The 18,637-nt window shown below is 45.3% G+C and overlaps 1 protein-coding gene across 2 annotated transcripts in view; it reads right to left on the minus strand.

The window, feature by feature from the left end:
* Positions 1-18,637, minus strand: part of HUNK (hormonally up-regulated Neu-associated kinase) — a 98,697-nt gene that overhangs the window by 37,265 nt on the left and 42,795 nt on the right. The window contains exons 3-4 of one of the 2 annotated variants that reach the window (XM_079156425.1): positions 9,142-9,197; positions 3,445-3,580 (exon numbers count right to left, since the gene is read on the minus strand). The exons of the other annotated variant lie outside the window; for it this stretch is intronic. Coding sequence (XP_079012551.1) covers positions 3,445-3,580; positions 9,142-9,197 — 192 coding nt within the window. The remainder of the gene's footprint in view (positions 1-3,444; positions 3,581-9,141; positions 9,198-18,637) is intronic. 2 annotated transcript variants of the gene reach the window in all.

Here is an 18,637-nt window from a genome sequence, read left to right on the forward strand (position 1 = left end):
ACACACATATGTGTGTATATATTTCAGTCATCCAAAGGAAATATGCGAGTAATTTTAAGGATTTTTTTATGGTCCTGAAAATAATGGAAGAGCACATTTCCATTTCCATGGTTAATTCCTGTTTCACTAGAGGAGAGTCTGGGGACCCTGCCTGTGGGAAAGAGCCTCCCAAGGTTTTCCCTGAGTGGCGGGCTGGTTTGCTTCCTGAGTCAGTGTTAGACTTAGGTCTTAGAATAAGTCCCTGTCACCCACCAGAATCTAAAACCTCTGGAGAGGGGAGTTTTTGATCTCAGAAGGGAACTCTTCATTCTATTGTTGTTTCAGAGCAATAAAAAGAGAAGATGCTTTAAAATAACCATATCTAACCCAGGGAGAAAACTGGTTCGTTTTTACTTGTCTTAAGCAGCCCTTTGAATTAAATCCTCTTTGGGTTTTCCATTTGCAATTCTGCTGGCAAAGCCATGGACACCAATAGTAAACCTAACCTGTATCTCAGACACCATACCCCAAGGCAGTGGAAAATCGATTTCTGAAAGAAGCTCGGAAGTTCTGTATTTTCACCAAGGTTAAGAGCACTGGCAGTTGGATGTCCCCCACCTCTGGGCCTATGCACATGCTGTACCCTCTACCTGGAAAGAATCCCCACCTGTTCTCCACCTGGCCCTGATGGCTTCTTGACTTAACCCAGCCCCAGCTGTACACCTGTATTTGCCTCCTCTGCTCCACCACACTATTTACAGGTGGGACTCATAAGAAGGTAGCTTAGTCAGCTTGGGTGATGTTATGGTTTGAATAAATGTCCCCCAAATGTCCATGTGCTAAAGGTTTGGTCCCCAGGGTGTCACTATTAGGAAGTATTTATGTCACTGGGGGGCTGTCCTTGAAGAAGACTGTGGAACCCCAGCCCTTTCCTCTCTTCTCTTTGCTCCCTGGCTTGTGATGTGAGTAGCTTTGTTCTGTCGTGTGCTCCCTTGCTGATCTGCTGCCTCACCACCACCCAAAGCAACGGAGCCCATCAATCATGGCCTGAAACCTCCAAAAGTGTGTGCCAAAATAAACCTTTCCTCTTTATAATTAATTATCTCAGCTATTTTGCCATAGTAATGAAAAGCTAACACAGGCTACTATAACAAAATGCCACAGATTGGCTGGCTCTAATAACAGATATTTGTTTTCTCACAGCTGTAGAAGCTGTAAGCATAAGATCAGGGTACCAGGAAGGCTGGGTTTGGGATCTTCCTAGTTTGTTGGATTCTTGTGAGAATGCTCTTCCTAGCTTTCTGTCCCTCACAAGGCACAGAGAGGGTACAAGCTCTCTGGTGTCTCTTATAAGGACATTCCATCAAGGGGCTCGACCCTCATGACCTCATCTAACCCTAATTAACTCCCTAAGGCTTACGGATTCACTATATAAATTAGGATAGAGGGCACAACTCAGTTCATAGAGGTAGGTAAATATTTACCATGCAAACACACGCACGCGCACACACACAGACACACACACACACACACACACACACACACACACACACAAAGCTACCATTTCTGCCCACACCCCCAATAAGGGCTGAGATCTACCTCTCCTCCTGACTTAAGGCCTGCTCATGCAACTGGCTTGGCTGAATGGGACATTAGCAAACACAACACAGCTTCACCTGCAAGGGTCTCCTGCACTTGAGTTTGCCCTCTCCTATAAATGCAGTTCTACGTATTTTCTGCTTTCACGTCTGCCTCCTTCCCAATAAGCTCCAGAGCTGTGTCACCACGAACTGAAAGACCACCTGGTGTTTTGCTCCTTATCTAGGACTTTTGCGAACGTAACTTTATTTCACTGGGACTCAGAATGTGGCCTCATTCGAGTTTTTTTGGGCACCTGGCAGCTGCACCTCACCTTCATAGAGGAAAAACAATGCAGTGAAGCAGAGGTAGCCCAAAATGTCCAGCAGCCCTGGAGGGACCCCGCCATGCCAGGAGCTGGGGGGGTGGGGGGGCAGCTGCTCCCTGGCTGGATGCAATAGCCACCAGAACATCCAGCCCCCCTGGGCTGGCATCATCTCTGTCCCCTCCCATGGACGCCATGGTGGAGTCACCATTTCTGCTTAATGGACAGAGACAGAGAAGGTGGCAAGGGCCCTGAGGGTTGGAAAGCCGCTTCACTGAGGAGCCGATGCTTTCTTTCCATCATGGGGCCTGACATGGACAAACGGAGTATCTGTGGTTACTAAAAATGATTTTTTCCCCTGGTCAAACCACCTGGCACAGGAGCAAGAACAAAGCCTGACCTTTTAGCAGCTGGAGCTTTTCATCTCCCTTTGTATCTCTCCAGACAGGTACGGATTCGCTTCCCTGTCACAGAGAGCAGGAGGAGACAGAAGTCCCCTGTGAGTACACAGCCTGCTGTGACACTCATCCAGAAGCTCGGCCTGGGTGCCCTCCTGTGATTCCGACAACCCACGAGTCCTCCCACTTGCATTCTAGACTTGGGGGAGATGCTGCTTCACCTGACATGGTCTAAAAAGGGTCCCGTTCCCCAGGCGGAGCCTCTTCAGATTGAGGATTAGACACCACACAGCCTGGACCATCCTCCTAGGAGTGGGAGGGGACAAAACCTGTCCCCTGCTCCCTAGCCTCCCAACTGCTCTTTCTCTTTGGTCATCCCATCTCCCTGTCCCCACCAGTCACATGACACCCTTGGACGATCTGTTGGTATCTCAGGTTCCCAGAGTCCCATGGATTTACTTGCTTATTCACAAATTCTCCCTTCCACAGTTTTCTACTGAGCATAAAGAGTTCCCCAACTGTTCCGGAACTGTCCTCTCTGACTGCTGGAGACAGCCAATCAAGGGATTTGCAAGCAGGAAAGTGACAGGCAGGAGCAGGTGTTAAAGAGGAAATGACCAGGGTGAGGAGAGCCCGGGGGGCCTCCGGGCAGGAAGCTGGAGAGTGGGGCAGCCCTGCTGCTGGATTACGGCCGGAATGTGGCACACGTGGGCCATTTGAAGAGCTGGGCATGGCAGTCTGAGCACAGGGAATAGCAGGTGCAAACCCAGAGGTGGGCAAGGTAAAAGGGAGGCATGTCTGAGGAATCATGGGTGGAGGGCAAGGTGAGGCAGGAGAGGTGCGCAGAAGCTTGGAAAGTCACAGCCAGCTCTTAAGTAGGACATGAGTGGTTCCTTTAACCCAAGTGTGAGGTCCATGAGTGCAGGACCTGGTTTTCTTCCCTCCCCAGCATCTTAACCAATGTTGGTGACGGCCATTCTGACAGTTTTTGCAGAAAAGACTAGAAGGAACACAGAAGAAAGCCAGGTCCCAAAGAATCACGGATGACATATTCCAGAGCCTTTCCTAAACACCTTCTCATCAAATCCTGAAGAATTATCTCATGGGAAACGAGCAGCAGAGATGCAGCAGGGAGCGTCAACTTCCACGCGCTTGATCACTCACATGGACCAGACGTCGATTTTGGGGCCATATTTCTTCCGGGCCAGCAGTTCTGGTGCGGCGTAGGCAGGACTGCCACACTGCGTGCTGAACGGGTCGGAGTAGCCCAGGATCCCCGCACAGTTGCTCAAGCCAAAGTCTGCAAAGAGGAGAGGACAGAACCACCTCTGAATTAGCAAAACGGGGACATGAGGAGGGAGCGGGGAAAGGAGGAGGATAATTAAATAAATAGCAGGAAAGGAAACTGTCTCTGAGGCTAACGTGTAATTTAGCATCCCACAAGGAAAGCAGGCAGCTGCAAACCACAACCTCTGGATAAGGAGACTCAAGACAAAAGAATGTCAGGTGGCGGATCCCTTGCTGAGCCGAACATGTTCCACCCTTCCTACCATAAAATCCAGGCACAGTTCACAGCGTGTTGGACCAAAGCATATTTCCAACAAGCCCTGTAAATGAGTCACCGGGGAAAGCAGAGGTGTGCTTTCTAGGACTAAGGCAGGAAGCGAGAGCCCAGAGAGGCTGCCGTCAACGTTCTGGCTTCCCAGTGGCCAAGCAGGGGAAGGCTGGAGGGGGGCGGACTTCTCTGGCTGGTCGGTGTCGTCACCCTTGGTGACATATGATACTGCCATTTACAGCTGACTTCAGCACAATGCTTCATTTCATAAGTCTTTTACAAATTCCTCCCTAATGGATGTGGCACCTACAGGCATCTGAAGAGGGACTTGCTGGGAAAGGTAGCCAGCAATTGAGACAGGGCTCCACATTGGCTAGAAAAGGGACGCGGGCGAGATATGATGCAAACTGGACCAAGTGACCTCACGGCCTGGCTTTGTTCTTGGAGGAGGCAGGAAACTGGGTCGAGCAGAGGCAAGTCCCGGGCACCTGAAGCTGCTCTGGGTCTCTTACGCCTTTGAGCCTTGTTGACTTTTGATCTTAAAGATACTGCAACTGCCAGGTAATTAGAGAGCTGTTAGTGTCATGCCCTCGCCTGATCTTTCCTCAATCTTTGTTTTGATCTCAGAATTAAGATTCTTTGAACTTCAGTGTAAATATTTCGGCCCTACCCCCCAGACGCAGGACCGCAGGCCACAGGGCTGGCTCAGCCCAGACTGGCTCCAGGACTGGAACAAAACCCTGGGACGTTCTCAGCTGGCCCTGAGAGTTTCATGCCTGCCGTTTCCCCTTCGTGCCACAACATGCCTCCATCTGCCAAGAGCACGGCTATTAAGAAAGCAGTAGGAAAGCTCTGGAAAGGAGAAGCAGCACAGGGGTCCCACCAAGTTCCCTGCACCCTGTGGATCAAGAAGATACAACTGAGAAGTCTCCCAGCAGCTACTGGATTGTGCTGTGCAATGAGACAGCTTTTCTAGAAAGAACCCCATCCAAGCAGAACTCTAAAACTCTGTAAGGCTCTGAAGATCATCCCTGGCTGCCACAGGGGCAGAGCATACAATAGGAATTGGCACAAACAAGGACCAACCAGGAAGGCCGCGTGTTTGAACACTTAAGTCTTCTTCAGTTTCATTTTGTTCCAGTTTTCTTTTTCTGCCTTATCCTCCTCCTGCTGCCTTTCTTTGCTACCTTGAACTTTCCACCCCTACCCTCATCCTGCCCCCATTTCCCTTCCCAGTAGCCCCACCAGCACCAGGAGACACAGAGACCCTGCCCAGAAAAGCCCTTCAGGAGCCACAGAGGGTCTCTGGGTTCCCATCTTAGGAGGAGCGGTCTATTCAAAGAACCTGATACACCCTGATCTCAGACCCTGGTGACCTAGACTACAATATCCCTGAAACAGTTGAGGGTTTTTTGTTTTGTTTTGTTTCTTTGGTTTTTTTTGTTTTGGGTACTGGGGATTCAATCTAGGGGTGCTTTACTCCTGAACTACACCCCCAGCCTTTTTTATTTTTTACTTTGAGACAGGGTTTCACTAAGTTGCTGAGGCTGGCCTCAAACTTGCGATCCTCCTGCTTCAGCCTCCAGAGTTGCTGGGATTACAGGCATACACCACCATACCTGGCAAGAAGGGTGACCATTTTTCCAAGAAAAAAAATCATATTGTGCTTAGCATCAGAGAATTCTTTGATTGCTAAGAGCATCTACTATAAGAAACAGCACCACAAAATAAAGACTAGTCTTTATCACCGGGGGTGACATTTTAAAGAAATGTTCATGAACTGTTATGTTAAAGGCCCAATCTCAGAGGTGACACAGAAAATCTCTCTCTAAATTTCAGAGATTAAAGCAAAAGCCTGTGTTTCTAATCAGCAGGTTCCCTGAGCAAAAGGCTGCCTCCTTCAGTTCACTTCTTAACCCCCCAGATCTGGGTCTATAATAAAGGGTAGGGAAAGACAAGATAAGAGACCAGATCACCCTCCTTGTCCAGGCAAGTTAAAAGACTGGCCTTATCTTAAGCACTTTCAAGAAGATAAATTAGCAGAGGGTTTGGGGAGCGGAGGGAACAGAACCTGCATGGCAAGCGACTTGTGTTGATCTAGCTGAAGTAATTTGATTTAAATAAACGACATTGCAGAGAAATAGCCAGCATGTTTCACATTTGTAACTGGAGTTATTAAAATTTTACACATATGCCTATAATTAGAATCGTGAAGCTAGAGAGAAGTCTGCCTCCCAGTAATGTCACCCAGGTCTGCCTCAATTAGATTTGGTAAATACATAAGCCAATTATCACTCAATTTTTCCAAGAACTGCAAAATGAATCTCAAAAGAGCGTCCAAGTGAATGCTGCTTTGGAATATGTACACAACTGTTGTGAGTTGTGGCTCCCCATTTTAAGATGACACTAAACTCACAAATACCAGGCTGCTTTGTTTTTTGGAACAGGGGGAAAGTCCTGATTAAATCTAATGCTATCCTGGTAATGCTAGTTAATTGGAATCATGGCTTAACTAGATTTATTTAAACCAAATTCTTTCAAAGAAAGAGAAACTACTAAGAGGAAATGATAATAGCTATAATCACCTATGAAAATCAAGCAGGTAATTCCTTTGAAGGAAAGAAGTTCAAAAGGCTTTCAAGACACAAAAAGGCAGCAGCGGAGACTTTGATCTGCATTACCCAACCCAGTGGCAAGAAAACCCACAAGACACTGGGCCTTCTTCCCTTAGAGTGGAGGAACTGCAGATTCTGCTAAGCAGAATGCAATTCCCTGCTGCCTTCTAGAGCCACAGAATATCCCTTTCATTTACAGGTGTACGTCAGGGCTCTTTAGCTAGTCCTGAGCTAATGGAAGAATTCTAACAGGGAAACCCAATTTTCCAAGTCTCCTTTCCAGCTGTGCTAGAATCCTGGCTTCTGACGCCTGGTCATTTTCCAAAGACTGGGCCTATTTTGTCCTGTTAAACTAATTAAGTTTGGTTTCCTCTGTGCATATTTTAAGTTTGGCCTAAACACTTCCCATACATAGTGAGGTGGAACCTAAAGACATGTAAACAAACTGTAACCTACTTTTGTAAGAAGGAGCTGAGTCTCAGCCACTCACAAGCCACCAACTGTTCAAGTCCTGTTCAGGTAAGACAGTTGTGAGCTGGAACCAATCAGGCTCTCTGTACCCCACTTCCGTTTCCTGTATGTCACTTCCTTTCTCCAGCTGTACATGCAACCATTTTTGATTGAGACTGCTTTCCAACCAAACCGATTGCAAAAACAGCCAGATAAGAGCTGCAAAACCATATTTACTTTATTTTTGCTTTTCAGCAGTCCCAGTGACCTGGAATATATGCTTAAATGCCCATCCAGAGGTTACCAGCTAAAAGGTGGTATCTCCCAGGGATCTGAGTGAAGTAGTTCCTGGTCTCCAAAAAGCAACTCACTAAAACGGCAGGCTCTGATTTAGGTACATAATTGCTTCCTATTACTATACCGGTTTCTTCTAAGAGGTTTTATTATTCAGTTAGTCTGCAAGCTACATGTAAATGCATCTGCTATTTACAGTGACTGGTTCTTTCAGAATCATCAGAGCAACCTTCTAATCAATAAAAAGGTCTATGCTTTTCAACATTGACAATCCCACAGGGCTATCATCTAGGGCTATCACTTGAGAAGGAGGAAGAGAGGCCAAAGTGAAGGAAGGACACAATCCAAGCAACGCTCAAGTGGGATCTGGAACCTACCCACGGGTGGATTGCTCTCCACTTGACTCACCGCTGGTGTACATGAGGCCCAGAAGTGACCAGTGGAAGTGAATTAATCTTTTACTGTAATATAAATCCAGCATTTACCAAGCCTGTTTTCTTCACAACCTCTGCTGTTACAATAACTCTGTACTCCCACCTCCACATTTTCCAAAATCAAATACAGATCAGCCTGCCAGGAAACCTTTTAAAAAAATCTTCTTTCCTCCATTCCTTACCTCCCACCAGGAGGGTCCTTTGTTGAGAGCTGAAGGTCCCACAAAGTAGGATCAGAACAACATCCTGCAGACATTTGGCCCTGTCTTATTTCACTGTTTCTGTGTTTGGCCCTCAGGAAAATTAAATGCAATAATAAAACAACTTAACAAAATGAAAATCCTTAGGATGGTCTATGAATCTGCTAAGAATAGATGCTTTCAAATGCTTTTGGGGAAAAGAATTGGTTTCCTTTTAACAGTTATTCTTCTAATAATGGGTATATCCATCAACTGCTATCAATGGTGCTCAGTCACCCAGCTAAGGGGACTAGAGTCAGCCTTCTGCCTATTTCTGTTGGGAGCTGGCTGTGATCCCAAGGTATCTAACAAGTTGTTTCAATGATATATTTTGGAAAGTATTGAGATGATTTTCAACATTTGCTTACAAAAATCTTAGGTACAAAAATACCAAAATTTACAAAGTTGTATTGATCCTTCTCTTTTCCCTTATAAAGCCTTTTCAAGTCATTGGGGTGGGAGAAATGACTTGTACTTGAGGTGGGAAAAGAAAAGAGAATAGAGGAATAACAGACAGTGCTAATACCTGGGTCCAAAAATAATCAAGAGCAACCACACAGCACAGGCAAACCACCTAAACAAACAAATAAACAAAAGGCCTTAATTCTTCTAGAGAATCAGCAACAGAGTGAATTCCCTTATGGATCCTGAATTGCGAACTCGTACTACCCAGAGTTTCCTTGCAATTGGTACAGACTCTAACCATTGATCTGCACAGCCACCACTGCATCATGGGGCTTGGAGGCTCAGATAAAGATTTTATCAAAAGAGAAACAAGTTTCACCTCTGTTTATCTTGGCCATCCCTAGAATCAGTGAAAAGTGGAATGAAACATGGCAAAGCCATAGGCTACATTACTGAGCCAAACTGCTTTCAACTGTTTTCAAGATGCTTTCTTGTTAATCTACATAAAAATAACCTCTATAAAAGTTCAGCTCCATCTGAATTTCAGGAGAAGCTGAACTTTGAATAATGCAAAGAAACACATGGCCTACAAATACTTATTTGGGACTATGAATTCATTTCACAATCAAATTACAGTATTTTTATCTTACTAATTTTGTTTGAACTATTATTTAAATAAATTATTAAATTACTATAAAATTAATTTTAATTTCCAAAACCATTATTATATATTAGACATAAAAGAAGGTAAACAAGAATTCTTGCCCAGGGATTACACATAGAACATGGATAGTTTTCAAAGTTGAGAATTCACAACACAACCCTTAAAAGATAATTTTGCTTAAAAAAAAAAAAAAAAAAAGCCATACCAATCAGCTTGATATTATTGTCTTCATCTAGAAGCAAATTTTCTATCTTCAAGTCTCTGAAATAAATAAAACCACACAATATTTCAGATAAGCATTGGAAATAGTGGAAAGACATTCTGCTTCTGAAGGGAAATGAACTGTTTTAGAGTCCCTTCCAACCAACCCATAATGTTTTCTGCCAAAACTCACTCAGTCAGGTAAATATTTATAAGACATGATATAATTCATTGCCATTGACTATAAAAGCTAAAGGATTTCAGAGAAGACAAGAGCACAGAAGAAATCATGGTTTCCAGAAGCAGGACGTCAACTAGAACCTGGAAGTTAAACACAACCAGGTGAGTAGAAAGCAGAACACACCTTCCAGCCAGGGTCTGCCTGAGCAGTCAGGGAAATAAGAGCTGGCTGTGAGTCTGTGACACTGAGCAACATCAGCCAGAGGCAGGAATACATCTGGAGAAGCAGGTGCATCATCATCATCAACAACATCATCGTAATAATAACAACAATAAAAATAATGATAGCTAGCTGACGTATCAGTCTGACAACCTCCCTGCTTAGAGTCCAAGTGTCAGGAAAAATTGGCAAGTGAAAATAGGTTAATATTAATCTATTTAGCAAGCAGTTACTATCATGGGCAGAATAATAGAGTCCAGAGAGATCAGCACTCTAATCCCTGGTGTTATGACTGAGGATATGTTAACCTGACATGGTCAAAGGGAATTGAGTTTGCAGACAGAATAAGGTTTGTTCATCAGAGCTGGGAAAGGTGGCACACACCTGTAATCCCAGCTACTAGGGAAGCTAAGGCAGGAGGACTGCAAGTTCAAGGTCAGTCTCAGCAATTTAGCAAGGCCCTAAGCAACTCAGTGAAAACCTGTCTCAAAATTAAAAAATGAAAACAGCTGAGGTGAGGCTCGAGGGGTAATGACCTCTGGGTTCAATCCAAGTACCAAAAGAAAAAAAAAAGCCATCTATGTCAATTATAAACTCTGGCACCTTCAACTGTAGCCTGCCAACTCAGACACACCCTGAATGTTAATTATGTAAGAATATTTTTCTCTTTCATAAAACACACATTCTCTTCCATTGTTTTGAAACAGTCCATTCTTGGTCCAGCTTTTGTTTTTACATTTGAATAGTGAGGCAGTGGGGGATGGAAAACTCTTTTTCTTCTTAAAGGGAATAGGAGCTAGGCCTGTCTGTGGTAAACAGGACAGCAGAGTCCCATTTAACAGGGACAGATGCTCCAAGGCCGGTCCCATACTGCCAACTTATCCCATTTTAAAAGAAAAGCCAGAAATGTGGATTTGGTCTCAATTTTTAAATGTTGGCAACAAACTCACATTTAAAACAATAACAACACTATGTGAGCCAAACTCACAGGCAAGATGTGACCTGCCAACTGCCCATTTCCAACGTTCATATGGGTAGAAGCTGAAGTTTTGAAAGGACTTGTGGTAGCCCAGGAAGAGGACAAAGAATGAGAGAAAAAGATGAAGGACCCCAGGTCACTGGGGGACACAGCCATCCAGAGTCAGGCAGGCAGGACAGAAGGACAGGCCATTCTGGAAGGAACAATCATGGGTGGGATTTCAAGACAGGAAGAAGATTTAAGGAGTCCAGTGGAGAAAAAAAGTGGGTTCTACAAAGTGTCCAATGGATTTGAAATAGGAGGACGCCTTGGGCCGGATACTGGGATGAGAGGAAAGATCTCTGTTAAAACGCGCAGCTCAGGACTGTTAGGAGATATTCCCACCCGAATGCTCTCACAGATGTGAAGAACTGTCTACTTCCACCAGTTCCAAGAAAACAGTACACAGTCAACATCAAAACTATGGCTGCCTTTAAAAGGTATCATGACTGTCCAAATACGATATGACCCCAAATACAAGGTGGGCCCTGCTCCTTTTTCCAATAGGAAGACCTTGCCCCATAGAATGGGGATTTTGGAAAAAAGAGATAAAAAATTTTAGGAATGCAATGGAATCATCAAAGGACTATTTCTATTATTTACTATGAAGCTACATTATAATCATATTTAGATTATACGCTGTTAGCAGAATTTTTAATTTTCAAAATATTGTTTCCATTACATCCTCACATTTCATGAAATAATGTTATTCACATTTGTCAAGGCAAAATAAAGGTGGTTCCCTGAGTCACTGTACAATGTTTCTGGTGGAACATGATCTTTCCCTTGACTAGAAGTTTGCAATAAAGCACTTTTGGAGTCTGAGTCTGAGACACTTGCTAGAAATCTGATCCCAATCCATAAATGCCCACTCAATGTAAGTGAGCCATTCAGGGAAATGGTACAGCGGTACTTCAAACTGTTGCCATTGTGAGGCCATACCTCTAAAAAGTTGTGATTAAAGCCACCCTGAGCCTCTCTTCCTACAAGATTCCTCAGGGGACATCTACAGCACCCAAAGTCATCACAGAGTCAAAACAAGGCTAGTGTGTCTTCCACAACTCTACCACATTGTTAAAGATAAAATAATTTCATAATAAAATGAGAGCTGAGCACAATAGCTCACGCCTATAATCCCAGCAACTTGGGAGGCTGAAGCAGGAGAATGGCCAGTTCAAACCCAGCCTCAGCAACTTAGTGAGGCCCTAAGCAACTCAGGGAGACCCTGTCTCTAATAAATTATAGAAAAAAAACTGGGGATGTGGCTCAGTGGTTAACCGTCCCTGGGTTCAATCCCTGGCACATCATCATCATCATCATGATAATAATAATAATAATAATAATAATAATAATAATAATAATAATAGATTCATGAGCATACTTCCTCTTTCCTAAAGATAATTAAGACATGATACAAGCCTGGCTTCTAACAGTAATTCCAAAACACACAAACACCCAAAAGAAGGCCAACCTTAGCCCAAATTGTAATTCTGTGAAAACCAATTATATAGCAGCAGCAATATTAAAATCTGAAGAGAGACTACAGTGTGCTTCGAGTGAGATTCAGCCTCTTTGCCTGGGAAGAATAGAAAGCACACTAAGTCATGAAGGAAAAATTTGGTTCCAAAGAAACAGGGAGGAGAAAAACGGCCTAAAGAGAACAGGTGAAAGAAAGCAATTGCCAAGAATGATAAAACTAAGCTGGGTCATTCCGGGGCGGCACAAAGTCGAGAGACCCAGAACAATGATCAGAAAAATGGTTGAAGGGGAGATTAAAAATAAGAGATAATGCAACAACAACAGAGAAAGCACCCGTTTTTTAAATTGGGGAAATGTCATAAACCAGGGGAGGATGTATAAAAACATAATTATTAGGCAAAAATGAGAAAGATGAAATCAGCTCAAAACCACTGTCTTCCCACTCTGCTTCCCAAAGTAATCAACCCCAACCCCTAGGAAAAATGGAGAGAACAAGTCCAGGAGACCAGGGCATTTATCCAAATTACACTGTGTCCAGGTTTCTAAGATTTTGCATAACCTGTCTGACCGCCTGAGGCTCCATGACTAGTTAATGGGAAGGAGACTGGCCTGAGTCTCTGTCCAGGTAATCAGTGGGTATAACCTACCCCAAGGAAAGAAGCTCACTACCTGCCTCCATCTCCTCTACTACAAGTGTTTTTAAAGTAGCTTTTAGAAAATTTTCCCTTTCATAAATAAATTAGGACAAAGAGTCCTGTGGCTACCACAAATGCCCCTAGGCTGTCCACTGTGGGGCTTTCTTAGGGCTCGAAGTCGTGACCTAAGTCTGTTCAGCACAGTGGGTCACCCAGACCCTCTACCCAACTAAACAACCACCAAATGATCCCAAGAGATCACAAAACCAAGAGACATCTTCTTGAATACAAAAGGAATTTATTCATAATGTTTCAGTATTCATGTATTACAATATACCTTTAAAAAACACTGGGGCAGGACTCTACTATCCAGAAAACTAGCTCCATCAGAAAACCTGCTGTGGTCCAAGAGGAAAATACGGTATTGACTCTAACTCCATCCCAAGGGCAAATATTTGGCTCTGTTAAGTGTCCGCCTTGCTCTGTGGGAAGGAAGGCAGGGATGGCAGCCTAGTCACACTTGGTCATGGTGGGGTGCGGGGGACGCCCACTTCACACCAAGGGTCCTTGATCTGATCAACACCTTTGCAGCGGGGGAGGGAACTAGGAGGATCTTCCTTCAGTCTTGCAATATGAGGACTTCCTCCCCATGGAAGGTAAACATGAATTTCAGTGTTAATTGCTAACTGACAACAAAAGGGAAGGAGAAGGGAAGGGCCCCCAGATGGATGAAAAACAGTTTTTTCTTGGCCATACAGGCTTCGAAGAGGAGCAAGTCTTATTTCAATTAACAGACCGTCCTCCAGGCACATGCATATTGCCACCAATGACAGGACTCCATTCTTTTTATGGTTGTCATAGTCCATTGCATATATACACCTACTTGATTCCTCAGCTGAGCACAGGGGACAGAGACACAGTAAACATGGGGGTGCAGGTGTCTCCTCGACACGCCGATTTCCTTTCCTTCGGAAGTACACCCTGAAGGATATTGCGTTAAGGGAAATAAAGCCAAATACTGCATGTTCCCAATCATTTGTGGAAGCTAAATAAGCAGACCTCACAGAAGTAGAAAGCAGAATAGTAGCTACCAGGGAAGAGGAGGGGGACAGAGAGATGAGCGATCAGGAAGAAAATTACAGTTAGGCGTGAGGTCTGGTGTCGTCTAGCACAGTGCAGTAACGCGAGTGAACAATAATTTATTGCAGATTTCAAAATACCTAGAAAACAGGATTTTGAATATTACCACAAAGAAATGAGAACTGTTGAGGTGACAGATACGCCCGTTACCCTGATTTGGTTTTTCCACATTGCGCATGTGTCCAAACAGTACTCCATACCCCAATAAATAGGTACAATTATGTGCTGATTAAAAACAAATTTTAAAAAGGAAGAATGAAAACAATTACACTTAAAAGAGGACTTTGGACAGCAAGAAAGGGGAAGGGGCAGGCCAGAGTTCAAGGCGGCTACAGAAGGCGGGTTTGTAGGACAGCACGGGAGGGGAGCCGGGTGTCATCAGAACAGAGAAAGGACCCGGGCACACAGAGGAGAAGCCACTGGAGCAGACCTCTGGCAAAGCGTGAGCAGGGAGCCCAGCCAAGAAGAGCTGGCCGGGCAGACAGTGGACGCCGGCACAGAAAGGCTTCAGGCTCCTCTGCTAACTGGAGGGGTCCAGGGAGAAATGCCAATGGGACAGACTGACATTGATTTGAGGCATGGGGGAGGCAGTTCCAGAGAGGCAAAGAGGACCCAAGGGCAGACGTCTCTTCCATACCCATGCTGGCATCACCTCTGTGTCCCTGTGTTCTAGGTGCTCTTGAAAGGACTCACACCAACCACTGCTAACCACTGAAAGTTCACCCACGGGCTGTTATGTGGTCTCCCTCTCTCCTCCACCCACCCAGCTCTGCTCACCTTTCCTTAGAGATGGTCATCTCAAAGGTTTGGAGAACGGCCACCGTGACCTCCAGTGGCTGCCCTCCAGGTGGAGGGGTAAGAGGGAGGATTCAGGGAAGACTCTTGTGGTAACCAACACCAGGGTCCTGGTGGATCAGGCAGGGAGGCAGCTGCTCACATCCTGCAGGACAAAGAGGCAGCCAGAGCCGTCCTGGGGAGGAGAGCAGCTGGGGTGGAGAATGCACACGCGCGTGTCTGCTGGGTACATGTGTGCACACCTGAGTTGTGTAAGTGCACATGAGCGTGCATGTGCACACGGCAGGTGCAAGCACACATCTATATGAGTATGCACATGAGTGTGCATGTGGAGAAGAGCATGAGTGTGCATGCATGCGTGTGAGTATACACGTGAGCGTACATGTTTTGTGAATATATACGTGTGTTGGATGCATACTTGGATGTGGGAATCATTTGTGACAGTGAGGTAACACAGTGGATATGGTCATGTGTGTGTGTGCGTGCGCGTGTGTGTATGTGTGGCCATGTGTGTGGCCAGGTGTGTAAGTGTGTGTGGGCGGCGTTCATCACTCCCATCTAGGACAGTGAGATGGGAATGAGGCAGATTTCTCCGGGGCCTTAGCATGCTGTGCCCAGCTCAGCCATGAGGGTCAGGCCAGGCTGCCACCAAAGAGGAGGCCTAGACACAGGGACAGGAATTCAGGAGAGCCTCGGGAGTCCCCAGAGTCGATGCCCCAGATGAGGGCAAAGAGGCGAACGACAGAAAACCAAGGTGGCAAGGATTCCAGGACCGGGGAGGAGACCCGCAGGAGCGGTGCATCCCTGCTACTAGGGAGCTGAGCAGAGACCAGGAGCAAAAGGGCCACCAGAGAAGTGGACAGACAGGTTTCCATGGCCTCCTCGGCCTGGTCAGCGCACCCGCCCTGGGCAAGTTATCCAAACTCCTGGGTCCAATTATTCCTCGAAATATGGCATCCTAACACGGACCCCAGGCAGGGCCGGGAGGAGGCACCAGATGTCTGCTTGTGTGCGCCAGCCGGCAGGCAGGACACAGGCAGCTGCTGAGAGGCCAGAGGCTGGGGGTGGGAGGACAAAGTTCAGGGTTCTAGAAGGACACATTTGAGGCCCCAGGCACCACAGGGGCAGGGCTGGGGGGCACTGTAGGATGAGACCAGGAGGGAGGTCTCTAGAAAAGAGGTAAAGGGGGATTAACTTGGTGATAAGTCAGCCGTGCTGGGGGCACAGCCCTCCAAGGGGAAGGTCAGAGGAGCGGGCCCACCAAGGGCTAGACCAAGCACACAGATTAAGTTTGCGGGGCTGCGGGGGCAAGTTTTACCTGTGGGCAGGCTACAAGATGGATTTTAGTAATAAGTCAAGAATAAAGCATGCAAGAAAAGCCTGTAACTCCCCAAAGCATTTAGTAGTGAACAAGAGGGTTTTTTTAGGTCTAATCTTCAAAAGCACTGTATTACAACCAAATGATTTCTAAATCTTTTATTTGTTTACAATATGGGTGTGTTGGTAAAACAAGAATAATTTGCTAAGCATGAACCTGATTCATCTATTCAAAGCAAAACCTTTATTCAGTTCCCATAATGTTCTAGAAACAAATTCTGTTTATAAAAGTGAAAGTGCAAGTCACTAAAAAGATGCCACTCTTTAGATGGTAACCTGAAAAATAAACAAATGGCAACTAAGTCAGTGAAGAAACCCCCTTGAAATTCCAAGGAGAATATGGAATATTCCAGAAAGAACCTGGATCTGGCTACCAGAAAGCTTCCATCCCTGTACCAACTCTGACACTGACTGTATTCATTTGATTTTCCTTCCTTCATTTCAGGCTTGGCCCTGAGCTAAGCAATGGGCAGGACACAGAACGGTCAGGTAAGTAATCCCTGAGAGGTGTTTAGAAGGCAAAGGGAGGGCGCCCTGGGGGCGGTGGCCAGGAGCCCAGCCTGGAGGGCTTCCTGGAGAAGGTGAGCTTGGAGCTGGACCTGGAGGATTAGCAGGATTCAAACAGGCAAAGATGGCAAAGGCAGCAGAAGCAGAAGATGACTGTGGGCCCTGGGAGCACCCAGGACTCGGAGCATAAGCTGGACTCAACAATAATCGCAGCAAACCCCACCCTCGGGGAGAATCTCAGTTTGAGAACTGGCACCTCCAGATACCGCTTGCTCTTTATAGCAGAAGGCCCTCAGATCCCTCACAGCTCCTGGATGTGAGCAGAAACTACTCCCCTCTGGTCTGCCTTCCCTGCCTCCCTGTGTGGGGTGTGGGGGGGGCTCCTAAAAGTCAAAAGAACTTCTTCAGCCTTCCCAGCCCAGATTATGCTTGCTTCTTGTCCTTCTAAGTGTGAGGACCTTCTTCCAACATTGATGAATGAGTAAGGTCATGGCCCCGGGGGGAGGGGTGGGGGATGGCGCTGAGACATGTCCAGGCACAGGCACCGGCTCCCTTTGATCATGGGTCCCTTTCTCCTAATCCTGAGGCCCCCTGGCTTGTCTCTTCCTGCTTAGGAACAAGGATATTGTATTACCCTGCAATGTTTTGCCTGTATAGTTTGATTGGACTTTGTCATTTTGAATGAACAGATGAATCTCAAATTAGCTCTCAGCAGAATCAGCAGGTCTTATTGATTCATGGTAAGAGTCAACTCTCTGTATACAATAGGCAAATCATCAGATTTGGGCATCCTACTGGGAGAGCATGCTGGAGGGAAGGAAAAAGAAAAAACAAACTCGTTATATTTTAAATGTGTAGTATCTCAGGCAGTTCTAAAATTGGAGTCATTAAGTTAGACCATGCTCTGTGTATGTAAAAGTTCGTAAGAGCTCACTGGAGCAAAAGATGCAGACTCCAGACAAGTCCAGGTTCATGTACAGCTGGGAATCTGCTTTATATGGCTTAGTTTCCTTGTTTTAAAGTCCACCTGTAATAGTTATATGACTTTTAAAGATTTGCTTCTTTTAAATGATATTGAGTAGTTCTGGGTAGATAATTAAATATTTAGACTTAATATCAGAGGAAATGAGGGCTCCACTAGCATTAGGTTGATTAGGACCTAAGAGCACAGTATTAGCCTCATCAAGAACCGAGTTTAAACGTATCCTCTAACACTCAGAACCAAAATCCCTTTAAGTGACTAGATTTACATAGCCAGAAAAACTCACTCCAATGGGCTCGGGATGCGGCTTGGTTGCAGAGCTCTTGGCTAGTATGCACAAGGCCCTGGGTTTCATCCCTGCCGCTGGAAAAAAAAAAACAAAAACAAAAATTCATTCTGGCTGCTTTTGAATAATCCAATCTATTCGATCAGAAATCTTCCCACCAGGGACCCCAGGGTTTCTCTGAAATGCTAGGCTCTCTTATTCATTTGAAAAATCTAACCTCAAAATAATTTCTGAAATTCATTCCTCCTCTGCAGCACCAAGAAAATTCTCCATCAATGGAGAAGGCTACAGTAAAAAGTAGACCGAAAGAACCACAGTTAAAAAAAAAATAAAAAATAAATGCCAGTGGCCAGCCAAATTACCATCTCTGCTAGTCAAGACCTTCGGATGAATGTATCCTACGCAAACATCTTAATGCAATGCCTCAGCCACCTGAGCACCTACATCCAGGTGCTGTGACACACATTAACATGATTTCTACAGAGAAAAGCAAAGAAAGTCTCCTAAAAGTATATTTATCTAGATTTCCAATCCCCTCTAACTTTAAAAGATCTGAGCCCTCACCATTATTGGATTATGAATATATTTCCAAGGAGAGAGAGTAAGAAGGAGAAAGCTGGAGATGAAAGAAAAAGCGTCCTGTCTTTGCTATCAAAACATTATCAAACTCATTCCTTTGACATTCTGACAGTAATTGCACTGAGAAGGATTGGATTTTGTTAAAATTACTTTAAAAGGGTTGTTGAGAACTTCCTGGGGGAGAGAAGCAGAGAGCAACGTTGGCTTTCGCCTGGTTTTGCTTCACTGTCCTGAACATCCTGAGAAACTCCTCTCATCTTATTTTTGACAGCACAGAACCCTTGGAAAAACACCCCAAGTCC

The sequence above is a fragment of the Sciurus vulgaris genome (assembly GCF_902686455.1).
Source record: "Sciurus vulgaris genome assembly, chromosome: 10".
NCBI lineage: Eukaryota > Metazoa > Chordata > Mammalia > Rodentia > Sciuridae > Sciurus > Sciurus vulgaris.